At 46.6% G+C, this 22,006-nt stretch overlaps 1 protein-coding gene across 1 annotated transcript in view; it reads right to left on the minus strand.

Moving 5' to 3' along the window:
- Positions 1–22,006, minus strand: part of faf1 (Fas (TNFRSF6) associated factor 1) — a 98,510-nt gene that overhangs the window by 33,111 nt on the left and 43,393 nt on the right. The window contains exons 9-12 of the mRNA XM_083646967.1: positions 9,693–9,788; positions 9,379–9,502; positions 9,153–9,216; positions 8,968–9,049 (exon numbers count right to left, since the gene is read on the minus strand). Coding sequence (XP_083503093.1) covers positions 8,968–9,049; positions 9,153–9,216; positions 9,379–9,502; positions 9,693–9,788 — 366 coding nt within the window. The remainder of the gene's footprint in view (positions 1–8,967; positions 9,050–9,152; positions 9,217–9,378; positions 9,503–9,692; positions 9,789–22,006) is intronic.

Here is a 22,006-nt window from a genome sequence, read left to right on the forward strand (position 1 = left end):
CAGCGGCAGGGCCAGACAATATTGACGAAGCTCCAAATCCAAGGATATTGACACCATCATATAAGCCTGTCAGATTCCCCCCACTGACAAACTAATTAAAAGACAAACACACCCGCCCACATAAAAGGTTCCAGGGGACGATGTAGGAAGTAATGCTCTCTAAATTACATGTGACTTATCTTGCCATAAAAAAAGTACCGTAGTAGTCTTTGCTTGTTTTTCTTTTATCCACAACTGAAGGGGGGGGACTGGATCTCAGCAGCAGTAGACTAGGCTGCATATACCAAAAAATCAAAAGAATTCACACAGGGCATAAAAAGTGAGGGGACGTGAAAGAGGAGGTTGTGCTATGTTGTGGCCTGTGTAGAATAGGAGCATCAAATGCAGCATCAAATGCCGAACCACTCGTCTGCGTAACAGCTCGTACCCTGAAGCAGTGAGGGCCCTTAACTCCTCCTCAGTTCAGTTCACCACCCCAACTTAATTTTACCCCTGGTCTTTTAATGCACCAGACACTTTAATGCATTGTGCACTTTTTTTGTTGCACTAGCCGCCTGTGCCTACCCTGCACTGTACACTGTATTGCAAACTGTTTTGCATTTTGCAGTTGTTTTTGATTGCATGTTCCTACTTTTTATACATTGCAGCAGATGTGTAGTTGTATTGTCTGTCTCTCATGGTCTGTTACTGTGATTGTTTTGTCTGTTGAGCATGCCAAGACAAATTCCAATCAATTTTGGTTGATATGGCAATAAAACTATTGAATCTTGAATCTTGAGTAGGAGAGGAGGTTGTGCTATATTGAGGGCCTGTGTGGAATAGGAGTGGGAGAGGAGGTTGTGCTATATTGTGGCCTGTGTAGATTAGAACAGGAGTGGGAGAGGAGGTTGTGCTATATTGAGGCCTGTGTAGATTAGAACAGGAGTGGGAGAGGAGGTTGTGCTATATTGAGGGCCTGTGTGGAATAGGAGTGGGAGAGGAGGTTGTGCTATATTGTGGCCTGTGTGGAATAGGAGTGGGAGAGGAGGTTGTGCTATATTGTGGCCTGTGTAGATTAGAACAGGAGTGGGAGAGGAGGTTGTGCTATATTGTAGTCTGTGTAGAACAGGAGTGGGAGAGGAGGTTGTGCTATATTGTGGCCTGTGTATAATAGGAGTGGGAGAGGAGGTTGTGCTATATTGTGGCCTGTGTAGAATAGGAGTGGGAGAGGAGGTTGTGCTATATTGTGGCCTGTGTATAATAGGAGTGGGAGAGGAGGTTGTGCTATATTGTAGTCTGTGTAGAATAGGAGTGGGAGAGGAGGTTGTGCTATATTGTAGTCTGTGTAGAATAGGAGTGGGAGAGGAGGTTGTGCTATATTGTGGCCTGTGTAGAATAGGAGTGGGAGAGGAGGTTGTGCTATATTGTGGCCTGTGTAGAATAGGAGTGGGAGAGGAGGTTGTGCTATATTGTGGCCTGTGTAGAATAGGAGTAGGAGAGGAGGTTGTGCTATATTGTGGCCTGTGTAGAATAGGAGTGGGAGAGGAGATTGTGCTATATTGTGGCCTGTGTAGAATAGGAGTGGGAGAGGAGGTTGTGCTATATTGTGGCCTGTGTAGAATAGGAGTGGGAGAGGAGGTTGTGCTATATTGTGGCCTGTGTAGAATAGGAGTGGGAGAGGAGGTTGTGCTATATTGTGGCCTGTGTAGAATAGGAGTGGGAGAGGAGGTTGTGCTATATTGTGGCCTGTGTAGAATAGGAGTGGGAGAGGAGGTTGTGCTATATTGTGGCCTGTGTAGAATAGGAGTGGGAGAGGAGGTTGTGCTATATTGTGGCCTGTGTAGAATAGGAGTGGGAGAGGAGGTTGTGCTATATTGTGGCCTGTGTAGAATAGGAGTGGGAGAGGAGGTTGTGCTATATTGTGGCCTGTGTAGAATAGGAGTGGGAGAGGAGGTTGTGCTATATTGTGGCCTGTGTAGAATAGGAGTGGGAGAGGAGGTTGTGCTATATTGTGGCCTGTGTAGAATAGGAGTGGGAGAGGAGGTTGTGCTATATTGTGGCCTGTGTAGAATAGGAGTGGGAGAGGAGGTTGTGCTATATTGTGGCCTGTGTAGAATAGGAGTAGGAGAGGAGGTTGTGCTATATTGTGGCCTGTGTAGAATAGGAGTGGGAGAGGAGGTTGTGCTATATTGTGGCCTGTGTAGAATAGGAGTAGGAGAGGAGGTTGTGCTATATTGTGGCCTGTGTAGAATAGGAGTGGGAGAGGAGGTTGTGCTATATTGTGGCCTGTGTAGAATAGGAGTAGGAGAGGAGGTTGTGCTATATTGTGGCCTGTGTAGAATAGGAGTGGGAGAGGAGGTTGTGCTATATTGTGGCCTGTGTAGAATAGGAGTGGGAGAGGAGGTTGTGCTATATTATGGCCTGTGTAGAATAGGAGTAGGAGAGGAGGTTGTGCTATATTGTGGCCTGTGTAGAATAGGAGTGGGAGAGGAGGTTGTGCTATATTGTGGCCTGTGTAGAATAGGAGTGGGAGAGCACTGCTGTGTTTGCTCAACGATTAGTCCTTTAGAATAATCTCCCCGGGCTCCTAGAGAGAAGGGGCTGGGGGCTCATTCATTGGGGCCGATTCAACGGCCCTGAAAAGATTAAACACTCACGCTGAGAAGACAAGCCCGTTCGCTCTTGAGAGAGAGAGGAATGAGTGAGAGAGAGAGAGAGAGGGGAGGGCGAGTTTTAGCCCCTCACACACACACACACACTCAAATGTCGACACACCAACACACACACACACACCAACACACACACATCAACACACACGGGTCGCACAGACATGACTGTGTGGCAGCCATAAGCGGAGGACTCGTCCTCGCATACATGCTCAATTAGAGCAAGTGTAAAGACTAATCAAAGTGGGCACTTTGGCCAACTGGAGGTTCAAATAACACAGAGTCCTTCATCTTAGTTAAACTGTCCACGGCCCCCTCTGTTCCCTCTCCTCTTTCAAGTCGGATCTTTTGTATTGCTTTTCTTCGCAGGGAGGACCAAATCCCCGCTTCGGCTAAATTACTAGGTCCAACCTGTGCTAGATAGTGACCCCATAGCCCTTCCTCACACCTGTTCACCTACATCTAAGCTTGCTTTGTGTGTGTGTGTGTGTGTGTGTGTGTGTGTGTGTGTGTGTGTCATGAAAGATTCCACACAGCAGAATACTACTACTACTACTGTATAATCATGACTCCTCGTACTCCACAGTTCAATGGCCAGATAGAGTCAATGCTACATCTAGTATAAATCCTGCCATTCAAATTGATGATGCCAGCATCTTTCTCAAGTTTAAAAATGGACCTGCATGTTAATGAAGCAGAGCCTCATGGTCGTGAACTGGAGAGTATTTATTGTGCTGGCTGCTGATAGAAGACCTCTGGATCTATGGTTAGCATGGTTAACAGAGATATGTCAGGTGTGGTCACCTCCACCATGCTATCTTTCTGCGTGTTGCTTTTTTTCCTGGTGCCCAAGTTCAGTACTGTAACGGTTAATCTTCCATTGTCTTTCATCCCAACACCATACCTGTTCCTTTGATTTAAGTGACTGCAGATTGGCTCGCTAGGTTAGCCTGGGTGAACCCAGCCTTCAACGTGACGTCACAGACTATGCCTGTAACGTACATAGAGGTCACGTGGAGGCTATCACTAGGTTTCCTCTTGCCAGAGGCAGGAAAAACAACTTGTCCAGGCATAATAATAACTATACCATCATCTCTTTGTTTGCTCCCAATAAGTACAAAATGTGGTACAAACAGTTTTCCTTACTTGCTGCATGAGATGATGAGATGAGATGAGATAAACTTTCTTGTCCCCTGGGGGAAATTTGTCTTGGTCAAAAAGTGCATGTAGCCACATCCTGGCTTAACAAACAGACCACATACAAACAGTCAACAAACAAGAACACAGAGACACTCCATAATTGCACTAATTTCAGCAGAGGTAAGTGCACTCCAAGACATAATAGTTGCAAGCCCCATTGCACTATTTGTTCAACTCAGACATTTTCAGGATAACAAAATAGGCAAAGTAAAAATACTAAAGATCCCTCGGTCAGCATCCCATGTGCCGAGGGTTGGGCAATAAGTGTACTGTACATACACTGTAAAGAGATTTCAAACGTTGTTACCTCTATGAGGTAGAATAGTAAAAAGAAGAAGAAAAACCTCAACCAAACTTCAGAGGTCAAATGTAAGACAATAAAAGAATAAAAGAATGCATGTCTTAGATCATTTCCATTTCCATGGGGGGACAGGGGGGTCTATGATTACAGGCACTTGAATGTAATTAATCTCAATCAAATGTGTCTTGATTTAGCAACCACAACAAACAGGTTTTGGCTGTTTAGCCTGCACCAGTATCTCACAACAACTACACTGTACTTGCATCCTAGTTCCCATAGCCGACTGAAATAGAGACAACACATGTACTGTATGTATGTAAATCCAAAAGGGACAGAGAGAGAGAGTCTGTTCTCGCATCCTATTGGAATTGTGACACAGTAGAGAGAAAACAACTTCTAAACAATGCTGCAATCAGATGAGTCTGAGAAGTAAAAATTCAGAAGGATTTTCACACGCGCGCGAGGTCTCATTCTACCTCCGCTCCGACATGGCTGGTTTGTTTTGCGAAGGCAACATGACACTTGTGAAACAAGCGTTTGTTTGATTCAAACAAATGAGTCTGTGTACTGCCGCGGGTCATTAGGACAGGCAGGTGTATTTGTGGTATTTTCCCATCATCCATGTCTGCATGATATAGGTCCCTAAAGAAACAATCACTATCTGCACAACAACATCATACCAGACACTTTCACCTGACAGGGAGGGGTTTTCACCGGCAGGACGTAGCGCGTGGAAGAGGATCACGCTATTCCCCCCCCAGTTCCCCTCCCCTTTCTTCAATTAATCCATGGTCTTCAGATAGCGCGACTACGCTTCCCCAAAGTGTGGATGGCGTGACCGCAGTGTTTCAAATGGAGGTAGCAGGTATAGAGGTAGGCACCGCGCATCACTACTATCCATCAAAACAACAGTCTCAGGATGCATCCTAGTAAATCAGAGGCCTACAAAGCACTAAGGCTGGGCATTAAATGATCGTAACCTCGTTTTATTATAAAGTAATATCAGAAATGTTTCAAATGTATCAAAAGGTACTGAAACATGCCAAAATGTATTCTTACAATGAAAACACAAACCGTCTCTGGTATCTTTTTTACTGAAGAAATTGAGTATGATCTGATTCTATTTAAAGCAGGTGTCACAAGTTGCATAGAAGTAATACTGCACAACATTACGACATGCTTTCATTACTTGTATCAAATCTGAAGTATCATTACTGGTAAAGAAAGTTTCTTTTGATTCACACTTCACAGTCCTATGTTAGGAGTTTCATTTTGTTGAATATTTTATCCTCTCTCCCTCTCCCATCATTGCTATCACTCTCTACCAATTAGTTTCAAATGGAGCAGAAATCTCTGAAAATCAGAAGAAAAAGAAAAGACACTAAGACATCGACATTAAGAATGTTTCACCTGCGACAGACAGCCATTGGTCTAAATTAGGGCCCTTTTTCAGTGGATGTGATGTGTTATGTTGGGAGGTATGTATGTTTAACAGGGCCAGAGGAGACCAGTGAATGAAACCCAGGCAGGGACAGAAAAGCTCCAGAGCGAAGGAAGGAGAGACAAGTCAAGAAAGTGATTGTTCCACGACCGGCAGGCTCAGTCTGGAAAAGCAAACAGTTCAAAATGAAGAGCTCAAATGACTGATCCAGTGACCTCCCACACACACACACACACACACACACACACACACACACACACACACACACACACAGTGGGAAAACACATTCAGATCGATGCTCAAACACACAGGAGGGTCTCAACGTAGAAACGCAGAGATCATCAGAATGGCCCCTCATCTTTCAGATGCGATTAGCGCAAAATAATCAAAGACAGAATTCAGCGAGAGCATTGAAGTACATGTTTAAATCTGATGAGATATCTTTGGGTATGTAGGCTTATGATCATCTACCTACTGATGGTTTGTAGGTTCTCTGCACTTTTTTCAGTACTACTACAGATTTGATTTTGAATTATTCATCTCATGATGACAATTTCAGATTCACTCCATAAATCATGAGCAAGTGTTCCTGGTGATTTTATAGCTCTAGATGTAGATGATATAGATCTACAGTACACGGCTTATGGCATCCTGGTAGGTGTGATTTGGTTTTCCATCGTTATTTGCAAGCTCAGATTCGAGACTTGGAGTAATTTCTGTAAAGCCTTAATATCACGTTAAGACATGAAGAAATTATTATTACTATTAAAAAAACGCCATCAGAAAATTTGAGAAGCCCAGAAGTTTAAGGAAGTGGGCTAGAAGTTTGAAGAAGTGGGTCACTGGTTGCTCTGGGTAGCTTCCAGGTGTCAATGTGTCTAACTGTATAAATCTGACGGATGGGGTTGCTGGAAAAGAGTACGCATGCTCAGTTAAATTACAATTAAGATTAACTCTAGACTTAAGTAGACATCTCAACAACGCCCAACAATTATTTTTACAGAACACTACAAAGCTGCTTAATGCAACAGACTAATAATGTTAAGTTTGTCCAACGTTTGTGAGCTGAACATTGCACTGCCTCAACACAGCAGCACAAAGCAACAGTCCTGAGAGGCATGGTCAACATGAAGCTATCAGCTCTTCCAGCCGGTATCTGTTTCACCATCTCTCTCATCATCTGCGGCGATGCTCTTTCCTCTTGACTCTGCGAGCGAGGCCATGATCGCTGGGGACTTAAGTGGATACTTGGCAGTGATAAATCCCTGAACTCTCCTCTCCAGCGAGGCTATGAATTTTGATGTGTCTTTGTGTGTGGCAGACAGAGGAGAGGAGAGGAGAGAGGAGAGGAGTGGAGGGCGGAGGAGAGTGGGGTTAGTGCGATTAGCCGCTGCGTTGACGGGGATTTAGCGAGGACGGTGGCTGGTGATGGGTGGCCTATCTCTCTGTGCGCTCTGACTAACCACTCATCCCCCAAGAGGGTTCAGCTGAGCTCAGCGGCCCAAAGCATTTTCATTAAGGATGGATTGAGTCTATCTCAACAGCCCCCCAACACACACCTTCAGAAACACTTCATCAAATGTAGTGTTTTGCTTAGTGATTAGCCGCTCTCAGGCTTTGAGAGAGTGAGACTGATTCCTCCATATATAAACCAGCGAGTCCCTATTCCAATAGCCACTTAATGAAGTAGGCTCTTGGCTTTCTGCGACGAGGAAAGAGAGAAGTACATTTCTTTTCAAAAGGACAAGAACGAAAGAGGGGATGGATGGTGTGAGAGTAAAAAGGAGAAGGTATAACAGTGTTCCCCATGTGCTGCTGTGTAGTGAAACAGTCAATGGCTCATTTGGTTTGTCAGAGTTCTTTGCACGCTTCCCTTAAAGCCATTCCCACCACAGCAGCACATTTGGCAGGCTAAATCAAGCTTCCCCAAAAATAAAAATTAAATACAATGAAAACACTATTTCGACCCCGTGCGCTGCGTGGAGTACAGTACAGAGAGTGTGAACACCACGGAGACATGGGGCCATATTGCGCTGGCTTAGGAGAGGAGATCAGCTGGGAAGCAGGCAAGAAGCCAAGCTTCTCTTGAGCTTCTCTTCTTCCATCTCCGTTCATCACCCACTCCCCGTCGTTTGCTCTTCCCTCAAGATCTCACACTCTTATTCCTCCCATTCTTCTTCCACTCCTCACCTCGTCTCTCCCGTTGGGTTGGACTTTTTAACGCCTTTCCTCTCTCCATTCTGACCACGTTCTCTCTATGATGCTCTTGCCGTCTCTTGCTCCCTCCCTCCCTGCGCCTGGTGATCTGAACCCCCCTAACATCTTGCTGCCTCCTCAAAGTCTAATGAGACTGTAATCCACACAAGCTGTCAGTTGATACAAGCCTCCTTAAAAGGACAAAAGCCGAGAAACAAGGGGGGAAACTGGACGGCTAAAAATAAAGCCTCAGCTGTCAGGGTGAAAATTTGATGAGGGTTTCGATGAAATGATATCAAATAGTGGCCCTGAGGCACTTCTCCACACTGTAACGTGGCCCTCAGGCACTTCTCCACACTGTAACACGGCCATGAGGCACTTCTCCACACTGTAACATGGCCATGAGGCACTTCTCCACACTGTAACGCGGCCCTGAGGCACTTCTCCACACTGTAACACGGCCCTGAGGCACTTCTCCACCCTGTAACGCGGCCCTGAGAGGCACTTCTCCACACTGTAACACGGCCCTGAGGCACTTCTCCACACTGTGACACGGCCCTGAGGCACTTCTCCACACTGTGACACGGCCATGAGGCACTTCTCCACACTGTAACATGGCCATGAGGCACTTCTCCACACTGTAACGCGGCCCTGAGGCACTTCTCCACACTGTAACACGGCCCTGAGGCACTTCTCCACCCTGTAACGCGGCCCTGAGAGGCACTTCTCCACACTGTAACACGGCCCTGAGGCACTTCTCCACACTGTAACACGGCCCTGAGGCACTTCTCCACACTGTAACACGGCCCTGAGGCACTTCTCTACACTGTAACACGGCCCTGAGGCACTTCTCCACACTGTAACACGGCCCTGAGGCACTTCTCCACACTGTAACACGGCCCTGAGGCACTTCTCCACACTGTAACACGGCCCTGAGGCACTTCTCCACACTGTAACACGGCCCTGAGGCACTTCTCCACACTGTAACACGGCCCTGAGGCACTTCTCCACACTGTAACACGGCCCTGAGGCACTTCTCCACACTGTAACACGGCCCTGAGGCACTTCTCCACACTGTAACACGGCCCTGAGGCACTTCGCCACACTGTAACACGGCCCTGAGGCACTTCTCCACACTGTAACACATAGATATAAGGTGGCTTGTGTGCGAGTGTGCTACTCACGTCTCTAGCTTTGCCGTAGAAGGCCTCTTGAGATGCTGCCTCCAAAGTCCCAATAAAGAACATGGGGTGGATCTCTCCATACCTGCAAGACACACACACACACACACACACACACACACACAAGTATATATAAACCCATTGTTACATGTCAAATCAATAGCAGCAGCGCCCGATGCTTTACCCACCTTGTAGAAAATTCGGCAGTAAAGTGCAGTAAGGCATCACCTTCGTTCTCACTATTCTCTGGCACTGCGAGGGGACAGACAGAATGAAATGGTTAAACTAAGAATGTATTACTGAATAGATAGAACACATGGAAAACACATAGGCATTTAGTAACGAGGTGATCCAGAACTAATTAAGTAACAAAGCTAATGACAAAATCAGCATCATTGAAATTATTTCACGTACTCATCGGTGCTTTCCGACAGGTCGAGGAGGCAACTCCAAACATCTCTGAATCGTCCACACCAAACTCTGATGCATCCTCAAAATCATCCCCCTCGCTGTCACTGATCATATGGACATCTGCGCACTGGAGACATACATTCTTCATTTATATCCAGACATATTTTAGAGTTAGCAGCATGTTTGATTAGTTAACATATTAGTTATTTATGAGGCACAGGGGTGAAAGTAATCCACGGGATGGAACTAAAGTGTGTGTGTTTGTTTGTTTGTTTGTTTGTTTGTGTGTGTGTGTGTGTGTGTGTGTGTGTGTGTACCTCTTCTGTGGGCTCCTGGGTATTGGCTGGTGAGGACCTTCGACACACACTGAGGTGATGGCAGGGATAGCTGATCCCAGAGGCAGCTAGCGTCATCTAACGCACAGAAAAACAGAAAACATTAGAGTTAATTTCAACTCATTTCAATTTAGCATAGATCAATGTAGACAAACTGATTGAAGACAAATTCATCATTCATGGTTAAAGGCTCACGATCACTATATCGATATGATGTCGATATATTGCCCAGCCCCACATCAACCACATTGTGATTGTGATCGCTGGCTTTTCTTAGCATGGGTAAGTAGAGGCACAGGTACGTTGATGCTGAAGAAACAGAACAGTTTCATCAACTGTTCGGCGAGTCAAGGTGCTTATGGATGCGCACCTAAACTACGCCGGTGTCTGTTGTGCATATTAACTATAATAGGCGTGGCTGTTCCGACACCTGCCGGTGTGTGCTTACGCCTTAAAGCGAGCGACATCTTGGAATGAGTGACTTTAAAAAAAAATGTGGAGGCCTAATCTTGTTCAGCTCAAACTTTGAGCTTTACACCAAATAAGTTTGTGTCCAGTCTTCTTATCAGAGTAAATGACAAACTGCCATTGATTGATTGAACAACCAACATCACCCATCTCATTTCAAAAATACAAGTCAAGTCTAGTCAAGAGAACTCTGAATAAATTGAGCTCATAAGTGACTCTCACTTTGTCAGCAGCTTCCAAGATTATTCAGTTAAACGTATATTTAGGACAAGTGTAACGCTACACAAGACCAGTCCACATCGGCAGATATGACTTTCAAACAAAGACGTGGCCATCTCTTTAATCAGGGGAGAACACCGATGAGCTTTACCTCCACCTGCAGCAGCAGTTAGCATGGTGGTGCTTTGTAGTAAGAGAAGACTTGACTAATGAGCTCCCAAACCAAAAAAGGAAGGCCTGGAAAGTCAGCATTCAGCAGGGACTCATTACAGCCAGTCTCTCCAGGCCGAGGAGCCCCGGGAGACCACCACTATAGGCAAAAGCCACACATTCTAGGTTAATGGCTACAGACGTAAAGCAGCAAACAATGGCGAGGCTGCTGCTGGCCTGGCTGACATGTCTAAGGTCTTTCATAGGAGTGGACCATGCCCAGCTGCTGCAACATCTGGCCAACATAGAGCTGTGCCCGAGACCTTTAGCCTGGGTACACTACAGCTACATGGCTGGAAGAAGGCAGAGGGTGATGGCAAATGACACTTAACAGTGTGGGGTCCCCCGAGGAGGCGTGGTCTCACCATACCTCTTGCTCCTACACATGTCGACTCAGAAGACTGTCTTTGACAACACATTGGATATTGGGCATGCCAACGACATATTCATAGCTTTCAAGGGGCGTTACGTGCTGCCGGGAATGCCCACCTGGCGGTCAAAAAAAACTTTTTTCCGTTGCCTGCGAGTCGACTCACGCTGTTTGTTCAGCCAAAGTGCCGGATAGCCTATCTGTTGTGCTATCGGTTGCACTAAACCGACGAGGGGACACGCCTGGCTTGTGTTTTACAGAATCCCGTCGGAGAAAGAAAGGAGGAGGTTGTGGATTTGTGCGACGTGGTTCAGTCGCTGGGCAGGGCAAAAAGTACACACGTCTTTGCGGCCAACATTTCATCAAAGGTAAGCTCAAGTAACGTTACAATAATGATTAATACCCCGTTAACGTTACTTGAGCTTACCTTTGATGAAATGTTGGCCGCAAAGAGCAAAGACGCGTGTACTTTTTGCCCTCCCCAGCGACTGAACCACGTCGCACAAATCCACAACCTCCTCCTTTCTTTCTCCGACGGGATTCTGTAAAACACAAGCCAGGCGTGTCTCCTCGTCGGTTTAGCTTGAAAGCTATGAATAGGACTCTCAGGCCATTCACTTAAGGTAAGAAATAACTGTAACAGATATTCATAGTGACACCTCTATGGCGATGGAAGCCCAGCCGCTGGTTAAATGGGCTGCATCAAGCAACATGCTGCTCAATGGAGAAAAGTCAGTGGACGTGAGAATCTGCTTCTCCAGAAACCCACCACAACCTGCTCCTCCGCTGTTTCTCAGGGGACAGGAGGTCCAGGTCTTTCACCTGGACTCTTGACCTCAGCGGGGGACCACTCACACTGAACAGGTAGTGAGCCTCTCAACGGCTGGACTTTCTGATTATTCTAGCCAGACATGGCCTACCCTGCGAGGTCCTTGTTACCATCTACAAGGTGGTCAAGCCATGTCTGGAGTATGACAGTGCAAAATAGAAGCTGCACCCCCCACTACTGCAACTCCCATCTCTTCAGAGCAGGAGGGAGCAGGCAGCCATTTATCTGGTCAAAGAGATGACACACACACACACACACACACACACACACACACACACACACACACACACCTGAGTTTCCGTTATCCGGTAATTGCCGGACTTTGACCGTTATAATTCATCAAAGTCCGACAAAATAAAATCTGCCGGTCACCAAGTCCGGTGAAAATAATCACCTCTCAGCACAATTTGAGTTGTATTAAAATGGTCTCAAATGACATTACCTCCCTTGTAAATAGTGGTACGTCGGATTTTGAACTGATTCCAATCATGTAATGTGTGGCCTATTTTATTATATCGAACATAAACCGTGTATATTTTACAATATTTTCCAATTACATGTGTCAAAAGGTATATTGTTTCTGGACATGAGGCGACCTTTCATCTCAACAAAGACCAATAAAAGCAGAACTGGCAAGCATCTAACATTATGACTGGGTCATCTCTTAGCTTCTAGCTGAATGTCCTGAGACCTCTTGCAACAATGCAAACACTATATTCAGTCAATCACTAACTGTGACGAGCAAAGCAGAAAGGACAGATGCAAACACTTTTCTGGGAGAGTGAACTTCTAAACACTCTGTGATGGAGGCAGGCAGGCAGGGCCAGATAAGAGGCAGAGAAGCTGCTTGTCCCCTGCAGAGGTCCTGTGATCTGCTCCATTGTCAGGTGCTCTCACACACACACACACACACACACACACACACACACACACACACACAATGAGCAGCTGGACATTGTTGGATCAGGAGACGATTACATGCAACGCCAATTGAGTCTGAAAAGGCCGACACAGACTGCTGGAGTTGTCTCTCCCTCTAAAGTGAGTCTTCATGCTGGCCTTGGCTTCTACAGTGTTTAACCACTAGACCTTGTCAGCGACATAGACTTACTACTGAGCACTTGCTTTGTACTGATAAGAATCTAAATATCTGACAAAAGTACTGCACTGTAGATTGTATTCCACCTTTCTCACACAACCTTATCTATTCTAACTGAGAAAGCAAAGCAGTAATAGCAAACACACCAAAATGGTCAATATTGGTACAATAGTGGCTGAGTTGAATGTATGAACAGGTCTAACTGTACTCCATGTAAGTGAGATGAGACCTGTCAAACACACTCTTCTGATTTTAAATTATATGAAATGTTTGCTTAGAGCCTTTCCTAAAGATAATAAAGCATATCTCATTGTTCCCCAGGTGAAAGACAATCATTTTATCATACTGGAGCCTGGATAAAAAAAATATATATAGGCTCAGAGTACACGAAATAGGTTATAATATTGACCATTGTGTTTAAAATTCCCACTAGCTCAATAACTGTGGAGAGGATAATATGAAATACAGTATCTCCCCTGACAGATCGAGAATTACCGGTAATATTATCCTGCTGGGTCACCCACTCCTCCTTCTCCCTGGGTCACCCACTCCTCTCTGGGTCACCCAGTCCTCCTAACTGGGTCGCCCACTTCTCCTTCTCCCTGGGTCACCCACTCCTCCCTCTCCCTGGGTCACCCACTCCTCCCTCTCCCTGGGTCACCCACTCCTCCCTCTCCCTGGGTCACCCACTCCTCCCTCTCCCTGGGTCACCCACTCCTCCCTCTCCCTGGGTCACCCACTCCTCCTTCTCCCTGGGTCACCCACTCCTCCTTCTCCCTGGGTCACCCACTCCTCCCTCTCCCTGGGTCACCCACTCCTCCGTCTCCCTGGGTCGCCCACTCCTTCTCCCTGGGTCACCCACTCCTCCTTCTCCCTGGGTCACCCACTCCTCTCTGGGTCACCCAGTCCTCCTAACTGGGTCGTCCACTTCTCCTTTTCCCTGGGTCACCCACTCCTCCCTCTCCCTGGGTCACCCACTCCTCCCTCTCCCTGGGTCACCCACTCCTCCCTCTCCCTGGGTCACCCACTCCTCCTTCTCCCTGGGTCACCCACTCCTCCCTCTCCCTGGGTCACCCACTCCTCCGTCTCCCTGGGTCACCCACTCCTCCCTATCCCTGGGTCACCCACTCCTCCCTATCCCTGGGTCACCCACTCCTCCGTCTCCCTGGGTCACCCACTCCTCCCTCTCCCTGGGTCACCCACTCCTCCCTCTCCCTGGGTCACCCACTCCTCCTTCTCCCTGGGTCACCCACTCCTCCCTCTCCCTGGGTCACCCACTCCTCCGTCTCCCTGGGTCACCCACTCCTCCTTCTCCCTGGGTCGCCCACTCCTGACTCTCCCTGGGTCACCCACTCCTCCCTCTCCCTGGGTCACCCACTCCTCCCTCTTCCTGTTTAAGTAAAGAAAGATGCCCCCCACAAAGCAGTGGCTAGACGAGATGCAAGGTTGAAACTACACAAGGAAAGAATGACATCATCGTTGAAGGAAGAGGCCAACACTGAAAACATCTGCCTTGCAGGAGTGCCTTCATATCATATCTGATCAAATATGAGATTTCTCCATTGACCAACTTAAAACCCCTCCCACGAGGCCCCAACAGTCAATCAGCCCAGACACACACACACACACACACACACACACACACACACACACACACACACACACACACACACACACACACCGTTTAGAGATGAAGAAACAGATTGTTTTTCTTGTCCAACAGCAATTAGTTGCAAATGTACTTGTGACAATGAGAAGTGTAAAAGTGTCACAGCGAGGACAGCCGAGTATCCCTGGAACACCTAGGAAGAACACTTAACTGAATTGCCCCGGCTGCTGCTCATGTAACTTAAGTCTGACCAAGTTAATTCAGCGCCTGGGGTTACTGACCATTACAGTACACTGCTGCGCTCTTCATATCTCCGCAAAGAAAGACTTTAGGAATGAATGGAATGGGAAGACAAACAACATTCCGCTAACAGTCAAAGTAAACTGAGTTTGCGATGCGTTTTGTTGACTGAAACAAAGAAGTGGAGGAGTAGAGGAGTGATGGGTGGGTGCCCGTTCTAAGGCTCGACTTAGCAGTGAGAATAAGAGAGCCGTGGGTATTGAGCCGCACAAAGACAGACAGGGTCCGAGTGTTAAGGTGCGTTCACATCGACCTATTAAATTTTTTTCGCTGGCATCGAGTTTACATACAAAGTCAATGCAAACGAGCGATTGAGCATATATTCGCCCGGGAGAAAAATCGCTGGGCGTCCGAGCGACAGAGACAGAGCGATAGGGCGAAAATTCGCTCGTCGCCCGAGATGAAATATCCCAACTCGAGCGAACTTTTACTTGCATCAGTCGCTCGCTGTTCAACGCTGATTGGCTGCCGTGTGAGAGTGAGTCAAGGATCACACTGGCTTGGAACAAACCGCTGGTTTATTGTGTGGCAACGAACCGCATTGACAGCTGATTGACAGGCTGACAGCCGGCATGAAGTGAAGTCTGTAGTACCGGTATAGAGCTCGCGTTAGGAGCACGCTGATAGGCTTAGCTTGTAAACAACTACGGTGGCTCGTAGTGGACAAACATCCTGACATCGCGTAACGTTATAGCCCCCAGATGTCCGTCAATTATTGTGCCTGTTGACGAGCGATTTAAACAGAGCGACAGAGCGATTCCAAAGGGTTGAATCGAGCGACGGAGAGAAAAATAAATATCTCGGTGTGAACACAGCTTTAGGGATGTGAAGGAATGGCCTCCAGCTCTATTCTGCCTATTCCCCAATCGAGTGGCAATCAAACCTTTTAGCCCCAATAAAGCACAATGAGAGGCTTTCCTCTCAGCGCCTAATAAGTGTCTCAATCCAGTTGATCACTTCCCCTCGTCGATGGCAGCATGGAGGGTTTGGGCTGACATGGGAGGTGAAAAGGGGGGCTGAGCGCCTCTCTATCCTCTTCCTGGCTTTGACCCGACGGCTCGTCCTGATGTTGAGGTGCACAAATGAAGCTCGGCGGCTCAGCGGTGAAACGTGGAAACAAGGCTGAAGTGCCGCAGGGCACAGGGGGGGACGAGGTTAACCCCCCCCCCCCCCCCCCCCAAAATGACCCTCTCCCACATCTCCACACAAAGGAACTGGCTCCTCTTTTTTGGATTCTTTTAATTAACACTTGCATTGAGGCTCTAAGCATTCAGGGGCCGATACAGGGAAAGAATTTTCTCTCTCCCTCACTCCCTTTGCCTTCCCCCCCTAAGCCCTTTCTTCCCTTCTCTCTCTCCCTTCCTCTCCCTTCATTCTCTCCGTGTTTCATTTTTTTCTTCTCTAGCGTGGGCAGTGTTTGGATTAGGTGTCTGGCTGCGAGTGTGAGATAATTACTACTGACAGCTGCACTGACGGCAACCACAACCCCACCAGCACCTTACTGCGCTCTCTCTCTTTGATGGAGCGAGGGAGGAAGAGAGAGGGACAGAAAGAGGGGAAGAGGGGGGGGGGGGTTGCAAAAGTGAGACAGAAAGAGGAAAGAAGATGGAGAGAAAGAAGAGAGGGGGGGGGGGAGAAGAAAAGAAGAAAGAGTGAGTGCGCCCCTCCCTAAACACCTGTTGGCTTCCCCATTTCAGGCTCCTCTGTGCCTCGCTGAAGAGATGTCACTCCCCATTAGCAGCCGGGGTCCTGCACAGAGTGTGTAAGGTTCAGCCAGGCAAGGTATGCGCGCATGCATACAAATACACAGAGCGCTAGGGGCCAAGGTAGGCATAGAAGTAGGATCAGTGGGGTACCTAGAGGCCAAGGTAGGCATAGAGGTAGGATCAGTGGGGTACCTAGAGGCCAAGGTAGGCATAGATGTAGGATCAGTGGGGTACCTAACAGCGGGAGTTGTGGTGCGATGTCTTCCATTCAGCGTGGTGTCGCGCCGCTACGTTCAGAGACAGCAAGGGGGTCTAAAGGTGACCAAGCTAATGAGGAGGAACATTCCTAGTCGCATGAAGACAACACCACCTCCTCCTCACTACAGGGCCTTCGTAAGCCACTTGCACACAGAGATCGCGCAATATTGCCGTTCAGAAGGCCCGCAACGCCGGCAGCATTGCCGCAGCAATTGTTTTCACACAGGACCAAGCAGCCCCGCCATATTTCCGCCCCGGAGTGCGTATTCAGATAGCATCCACCCCTCCCGGATTGAAATGGGGGTGAACCATGGGCGCTGAGTTTCGTTATTATAATTAATCAAGGTCGGACAAATTAAAATGATGCTGGTCACCAAGTCCGGTGAAAATATATTTACATATTATATTGTAATATAATTCTATTATTATTATTATTATTATTATTATTATTATTATTATTATTATTATATTAAAATAATAGAATAATATTATATATAAATATTTTCATGTGCAGGTTATGTATGAGGAACGAAAACAACCAAACATCGCCATGTGTGCAGCAGCTCTCAACAGCTGATCGTTAAGAGATCAAAGAGAAAAGATGAGAGCTCACCCAAAATATTAACGTGTCATCATTCAGAAGCCACGCCCAAGATGGGGGAAAACAGAAACCCCCCCTCCAATCCTGGCGTTCTCCTATGTCGCGTGCATGGTTGTGTGTTGCACAAAAAGATCGTATAAACGGAAGATGAACACTAGTCACTAGATCCACATTTTTCTTCTCCCCAATGCTCAATGGCTTCCTTGTTTTGCTCGGGAGTAAAAAAAAACTTTAATTGGCGATTTTTTTACATGTGCTGTCTGCGCAGCCCACCACACAACAGCTTTTAGCTATGTTTAATTCAAGGAAAATGACGCTGGTGTGTGGAAATGAACGGAGCTTTTCCCCCGTGATGGGCGTGGCCTATTTCATGCAGTGTCTCTATGCAGAAACTGGTAATCATTGAAAGTGTTCTCCAAGACAAGGTAGGCTACCGAAAAATCTTCATATTCCACCTGCATTATTACGAGAGGACGTACTGCGGATGCATGAATATATATCCTGGGGAGTTGAAGATAATTTTGAGGTGCGAAGTGGAACAGCTGTGCATAAAGCAGGCTGCAGACAGATTTCTCTATAGACCAAATCACCGTGACGTCACCATGTAAACAAATTTACTTCCGGGTACCACTTGGGAAAGGCGGCAGGTTTAAATGTGCGTGTTGTCATATAAATGCTGTCAAACCCTCTCGTTGTTTTCGGCCGACTACTTTCAATTTAAATGGTTAAACGGTTGGTAAACATGCTTGTCCGACGTATCTAGCCTTTCTTCTGTGTTTGTTTTATGTAGTGTTAGCTAGCTAATAAAGTTTATTTGTCTGTCAAACTCGCTGTTTTTTTACGTTACAGACAGAGTAACCTCGCGTCACCAGGCTCTTCTCGAGCCTGGTACAGACAGAGCTACTGACGCCAGGTCAATTTAATTTAGCTTCAAGTCTACTCTAGTCTGGTCCAACAGGTAAATTAGCTAGTCTGGTCTCCACTAACGTTAGTGAAAGTGTTGTTATGAATGATATTAAACAACAACACAACACGGACGAACCATTTTTGTCTTCTTTGTCTGTTTTTGTCTTCAACATGTCAGTTTGTGCCGTCCACCGCCATTATAATGTGTGGACCTCAGGGGTACCCGGAAGTAAAAGTAAACATCCCGGTGATTTGGTCTATTGCGAAAGAGATTATTATTATATCCGAGGAGTCTATTTAACGCACAACAGGCGAGAAAGACTGCAGATATGCTTTGGTTCTCTTATTTCTGATAGTAGGACTTCAATCTGGAGGTGGGTTTCCCTCAGTCCTGCTGTAATTGTTTATGAATTAGCTGGGATTCTCGTCTTCCCAAGGTGTGCCGGTGTTCAGACAGACGGTCGACTCGGTCATTGACTGTATATAATATGGACAGTGTGTCTCCACTTCCTCCTGGTATGCAAAGGTGAAGCCAAAATGTGGGTACCTGACATCATGTCCAATTATATACCGTCAATGACAGAAAGAGGGAAAGACAAAATAAGAGAATGAGACAGACTAACTCCTGTGCTGAATGTCACCTGAAGGCAGCTAATCACATGGGGGGGGGGGGGGGGGGGGGGCTCTGACTGAGCTTACCGCTCAGCCCTGTTGCTACGGCAACCACAAGGCCCCCTCAATAAGCCCTCGGTTCCAAAGGCCCCAGTCAGGTAGAGGAGGATTGCATTAATGCAAGCTGGCAAACAGAGGGAGGCACCGGCAAAAAAGGAAAGACACCTCAGAGGCTCTGCAGCATTAATACATTAGCAAACACCATGAAACACTGCATAAATGTCAGCAATTACTGGGTAGGAGGAAGCTATCGGGGGGAGGGGGGGGGGGGGTGGGGCTGGGGGTGGAGAGATGTAATAAGGATGTGCCACTGCCTGCCAATCACGCCAACAGGTGTGCCAGAAAGACTGCCAATCAGAAGAGCTGGAATGAGAAGAAGCCTGTGTGGAAAGACTTCAGGCTGTATCCATGGTGAGGTTTAGGTAGAGCGGGAGAAGAGGCAAACGGGATGAGGAGGCAGGGGGAGAGGCTCAATCAGCCTATTTCAAACAGCATGGGCAGCTCGAGAGCGTGGTGCAGGTTAAAAAAGAATATATTAATTTACATTTTGGGCTTATGATTAGTATGAAAATACCCCCACTCCAAAAATAAATAAATGAATGAATGAATGAGTAAATTAATTAATTAATTAATTAATTAAAGGCCCCCCAGGGCAGAAATATTGAGAGAAAGGAGGCATTCTAAATGGGCGTTCTCCTCTTGTGACATCACTTGTTGCTGTACGTTCTTGGTGGGGCTGACCTCACAAGAGACAGTTCCATTTCAGGAACAGTGGCCAGCTGCTTTAGAAAGACCAGTCTAGATGCAGCTCTGTGTGATATGGCCTCTCAAAACAACGGTTGCCAGAAGCTGTGTTATCGTTTTCCACGCTGTTCAGAACAGCTTTGCCAAAGCCACAGGATCCATGAGGGATACAGTGCCAGAGCTGGGTCACATGTGCAAATGATTCTGCAATAAGCAACATTAGTTTTAATCTACCGTACTTGGAGTGCCGGAGAGGTGAGACTTGCCACATTGGAAAATAAAATTAGTGCCATCAATTTGAATTATTTGAAAGTGTATTGGGTATACTTTTCTCTGAGGACTTTTCCAACACTGCCTAAACTGTCCTGATGCAGTAAACTCTGATCTTATGCTCCATGTAAAACAAATGCCAAAAAAACTTGGGGGGAAAAGGTATTCTACCGAAAACTATAAACTGGCTTCCAATGAATCCATGAACAACACTGGATTGGCAGCACTAACAAAAAAAAGTATTCAGAAATATAACAAGACCTTCCCTCACTTACACCTTCATTCTACTGATACTGATAGACACATCTGGCTATGTGTGGCTTTGTGTTTTAGCACAAGCCTTCATCAACGTATACACGTGATACTTAGCCAAGTTCTTCTAATGCTTAGGAAACATTACAAATTGCCTACACGTGAGTGTGGCTGATTTTGTAGAATTAGAAGCATTTGCATCTTAATGAATGCATATCCAAATATCAGACACATCATCAGTAGGAAGCATGCATAAGCAAGCAGCACTTCAGGTGAATGTCACACGGAGTACCAAGACAAATAAAGTATTGCATGAATAGGGGGTAGAGATGGTGGCTCAGTGGTGAGCACAAAAGTATTACCGTACATTATCAGGTTAGCACTGTTGCTCCACAGCTACATAGAAAGTTCTGGGTTTGAATCTGGTCCTTTCTGTGTGGCGTTTGCATGTTCTCACTGTGTTCACATGGGGGGTTACTCATTGTCTTACATTGCATGCTGGATAGGGTTCAGCCCTAGCATGATTAGATATCAGACTATATTGTCAACTCGTTACACTCCATTTCCATCTACTAGTCTGAGATTGCACTCTTTCTATGAGGGGAATCCCCCAGGTGAATTCCAGTTCAACTAACCAATCACTAGAGACCAACGGATCTGAACGGGCCTGAATCTAATGTTACTTACCGTAATCCAGTCGGGAGAAAGCAAAAAATATATAAAATAAAAAAAATCTCCCCTTTGATTATGCAAATATCGAAGCAGACTGACATTTGGATTTCAAAGTAAGCAGTACTTTTAATCGATTTAAAACAGCATCTCTCTCATCTATGGCGGCCGCCATTGCTGTCAGCGCACTTAACACATTGACTGCCAGCCGTTTTTTTCTTGCTGTAGGTAGCTTCTGCCAAGCCGTTTTTTGAGGATTGTGGCTCATTTTACAAGCGCCGAGGATTATTTTCTGCTTGGAGTTTGTGAACATACAATATCTCAAAAGTACTAATAGAATGTGTACTTTCTCTGTCTAAAAGAGTTAGTTTGTAGAGTTAGTAGTTATGTAAGCATTATCAGTTGAATACAGCATGGTTTTAGCATGAGAAAAAATATTCAGAGATAAACGGCTTTTTGTGAAATTCGATAGAGCTGTCACTTTAACCATTCATTTTTGGCTCTCTCTCTCTCTCTCTCTCCCTCCCCCTCTCGCTCTCTCTCTCTCTCTCTCTCTCTCCCTTCCCCTCGCTCTCCCTCCCTCTCTCTCTCTCTCTCTCTCTCTCTCCCTCCCTCTCGCTCTCCCTCCCTCTCTCTCTCTCTCCCTCCCTCTCGGGAGGGAGACGCACTAGGTTTAATCCTAGTGAGAGGGGGAGAGGGAGAGAGAGAGAGAGAGAGAGAGAGAGGGAGGGAGGGAGAGAGAGAGAGCGAGAGAGAGAGAGAGAGAGAGAGGGAGAGAGCGAGAGGCAGAGTTGCTTCAACTCCTCCCTCTTCTTGGCTGCCGCGGCCGTCACAGTCTCAGTGCTTTTGCTGCTCTCCTGTGCCTGTCTGCAGGCTGCTGTTTGAGGAAGTCGGCATGGACTCGCTCGCTTCTTGGGAGTTTTGGTTGAGAGAAGCTTTTGCGATTCTGGTCATATTTATGCTGCGTGTTTCAAAGTGTGTTCCACCTGTAATGTATTATGTAAATTTGCAATCCCGCATCGCCAGCAATCAGTGCGAAAACGAGAGCGTTTTCCCCCAACCATTTTCATGAGAATGTAATACTGTAAAATCGCCTTGCCATTTCCTTGAATGG

Source organism: Poromitra crassiceps (assembly GCF_964638095.1).
Source record: "Poromitra crassiceps genome assembly, chromosome: 12".
Taxonomy (NCBI): domain Eukaryota; kingdom Metazoa; phylum Chordata; class Actinopteri; order Beryciformes; family Melamphaidae; genus Poromitra; species Poromitra crassiceps.